At 35.3% G+C, this 3,291-nt stretch overlaps 1 protein-coding gene across 1 annotated transcript in view; it reads right to left on the reverse strand.

Annotated features, from left to right (window-relative positions):
* LOC128251185 (uncharacterized) overlaps positions 1-3,291 on the reverse strand; it is a 19,476-nt gene that overhangs the window by 1,435 nt on the left and 14,750 nt on the right. Inside the window, exon 7 of the mRNA XM_052977750.1 lies at positions 6-110. Coding sequence (XP_052833710.1) covers positions 6-110 — 105 coding nt within the window. The remainder of the gene's footprint in view (positions 1-5; positions 111-3,291) is intronic.

Consider the following 3,291-nt stretch of genomic DNA (forward strand, 5'->3'; position numbering starts at 1 on the left):
TTTGCGGATAAATAACGACCTACCCTCTTCATTTTGCACTCGATAAGCGGTCACTAGGTCAGGTGCACTAGCTGACCCGGTCAGCACGCTGGTCAGCAATAGGCCAGTCACTGAGAGAAAAGAAAGCAGGTTTCGGTTGGTTAAAAAGTATGGGGGAGGGGAGGAGAAGGAGGCCACAAATAATCAGGGGGGGGTTGTCTTGACATTTTTTTGTACCTCCCTCCCCACACACTGGGTTCAAGGTTGATGTTAGTAGGTTTTTTTAATTTTTATATATTTTACTAATTTATTACTATTATGTTGTGTCTGAGGAGAGTCATTTTCTTTTTGCGCCTTAAAATTTAACACACTCACCGTTAAAATTTCCACTTATTTCTTATTTTTATTTCTATTTTCCTATTATTATTATTAGTTTATCATTATTAATTATTATTATTATTATTATTATTATCATATTGAGGTGGTGAGCTGGCAGAATTGTTAGCACGCCAGACATAAATGCTTAGTGGTATTTCACCTGTCCTTACATTCCAAGTTCAAATTCCACCGAGTTCCACCTTGCTTTTCATCTTTTCAAGGTCGATAAAATAAGTACCAGGTAAGTACTGAGTCCAATGTAACTGACTCTCCCCAACCTCCCAAATTTCAAGCCTTGTGCCTAGACAAGAAAGGATTGTTATTATTATTATTATTGGTTTGGATGTGGTGTGATGATGAAAGAGCAACAACTCTTCAAATATGCCCAATATATTTGTTTGTTTTTTTTAATTCCTTTCAGGGTCAATAAATTAGGAACCTTGTGACAAAATTTGAAACCACTTTTATTATTATTATTATTATTATTATTATTATTATTATTATTATTATTATTATTATTAATATCATTATTAAGGTGGTGAGCTGGCAGAGTCATTAGCATGCTCGGCAAACTGCTTAGTGGCATTTCATCTGTCTTTACATTCTGAGTTCAAATTCCGCTGAGGTCGGACCAGTTACGAACTGGGGTCGATGTAATGTACTTCTCTCCTGCCACAAAATTTCAAGCCTTGTGCTTATAGTAGAAAAGATAATTATCTTCGTTATTATTAAGGCAGTGAGCCGGCAGAATCGTTAGCCTGCCAAACAAAATACTGAGAAGCGTTTTACCCATCTTCATGCTCCAAGTTCAAATTCTGCTGGGGGCAATCAAGTAGGTACCAGTAGCAAACTGGGGCTCATGTAATTGCTTATAACATGGATTATTTTCATCATCAACATCATCAGCATCGTTGTCCGATTACTGATTTAGCAGAATACTTAGAGCACGAGATAGAATACCACGTCGTACTAATTCCATTTCATAACATTCTAGGTTCAAATTCTATCGATGCCAACTTCATCTCTCATCTCTCTAGAGTCGATAAAATGAAGTACCAGTTAAGTATGGAGAGGCAGCAAGATAGGTAACAGTATTGGCTGACTCCTTCCCTTCAAAATTATTAGTCCTATACCTAAATTATAAACAATTTAAGGTGGTGCTCCAGCATGGCCACGGTTAAATGACTGAAACAAGTGAAAGAATTTAATAAGAGAAATGCTTCTCGTAACCAAGCCTTTTAAATAATAATAGTAGTAATAATAATAATAATAATTATTATTATTATTGTCATTATTATTTCCGGTGGCAAGCTAGCAGAACCATTAGCACACCAGGCAAAATGCTTCGCTGCATTTCATTTGTCTATGTTCTGAGTTCAAATTCTGCCGAGGTCAGCTTTGCTTTTCATCCTTTCGGAGCCAATAAATTAAGTACCATTTGAGTACTGGGATCAATCTAATCAACTTAACCCCTCCTCAAGCAAAACTGTTAAGCCTTGTGCCTTTAGTAGAAAGGATTATTATTATTATTATTTTTATTATTACGACAATCAACTAGTCCCTTCAAAATTTCAGGCCTTGTGCCTTATGTAGAAAGGGGTCATTACTGTAATTATTAGGGTGTCGAGCCAGTAGAGTCGTTACTATGCCAAACAAAATAATTATAAGCATTTCTTCAGATTTTTATATTCCGAGTTCAAATGACATGGATGTTGGCTTTGCCATTCACCCCTTCAGGGTTGATAAAATAAGCACCAGTGAGTAGTGGGGCTGATGTAACTGGCTTAACCACCCCCTCTCCCAAAATTGCTAGCCTTGTGGTTAAATTTGGAACCTTAATTATTACTATTATAATCAACAAGGCCCCCTCAAATTTTCAGGCTTTGTGGCTACAGTAGGAAGAGTTACTCTTTTACGTGTTTCAGTCATTTGACTGTGGCCATGCTGGAGCACCGCCTTTAGTTGAACAAATTGACCCCAGGAATTGTTCTTTATAAGCCTAGTACTTATTCTGTCAGGTGTCTTTTGCTGAACCATTAAGTTATGGGGACATAAACACACCAATATCGGTTGTCAAATTTTGGTGAGGGGAACAAACACAGACGCACACACACACATATATATACATATACATATATACGACGGGCTTCTTTCAGTTTCCGTTCATCAAATCCACTGACAAGGCCTTGGTTGGCCTGAGGTTATAGTAGAAGACACTTGCCCAAGGTGTCATGCAGTGGGACTGAACCCAGAACCATATGGTTGGGAAGCAGGCTTCTTACCACACAGCCACACATTATTATTATTATTATTATTATTATTATTATTATCAAAGTGGTGATCTTCCCAGATAATTATTATTATTATTCTAGACAAAATGCTTAACGGCATTTCTTTAGATGTCTCATTGAATTCAAATGATGGCTGAGGTTGACTTAGTCTTCAAACATTTCCAGATGGATAAAATGAGAACCAGTCCAAATCAGGGTTAATGTAATTGACTTCCCCACCCAGAGAATTTGCAGGCCTTGTGCCAAAATAAGGCTGAATTTGAACCCACAGTGTAGCGATGAGCGAAATACCACTAAGCATTTTATCCAGCACGCTAACGGTTTTGCCAGCTCACCACCTTAATAATAATAATAATAATAATAATAATAATAAAATGATAATAATAAGAACAATAAAAATAATAATTTTTACAAATTATGCATTTCTAATTTTTTTTAAGCAACCATTTAATAATTGATAATATTAAAAATAATAACAATTTTATATATTTTGGGTTATATTTTTTAAATATATAATAAAATAAAAACTATAATTATAATTATAAACAATAAGGTCTTGATTTATAATCGAAGAACTGTGATGTGTGACATTTTGGAGAGAATAAACCCAAGAAGAACAAAGCAAAAAAAAAAAAAAAAAAAA

The sequence above is a fragment of the Octopus bimaculoides genome, chromosome 28 (assembly GCF_001194135.2).
Source record: "Octopus bimaculoides isolate UCB-OBI-ISO-001 chromosome 28, ASM119413v2, whole genome shotgun sequence".
NCBI classification, from domain to species: Eukaryota; Metazoa; Mollusca; class Cephalopoda; order Octopoda; family Octopodidae; genus Octopus; species Octopus bimaculoides.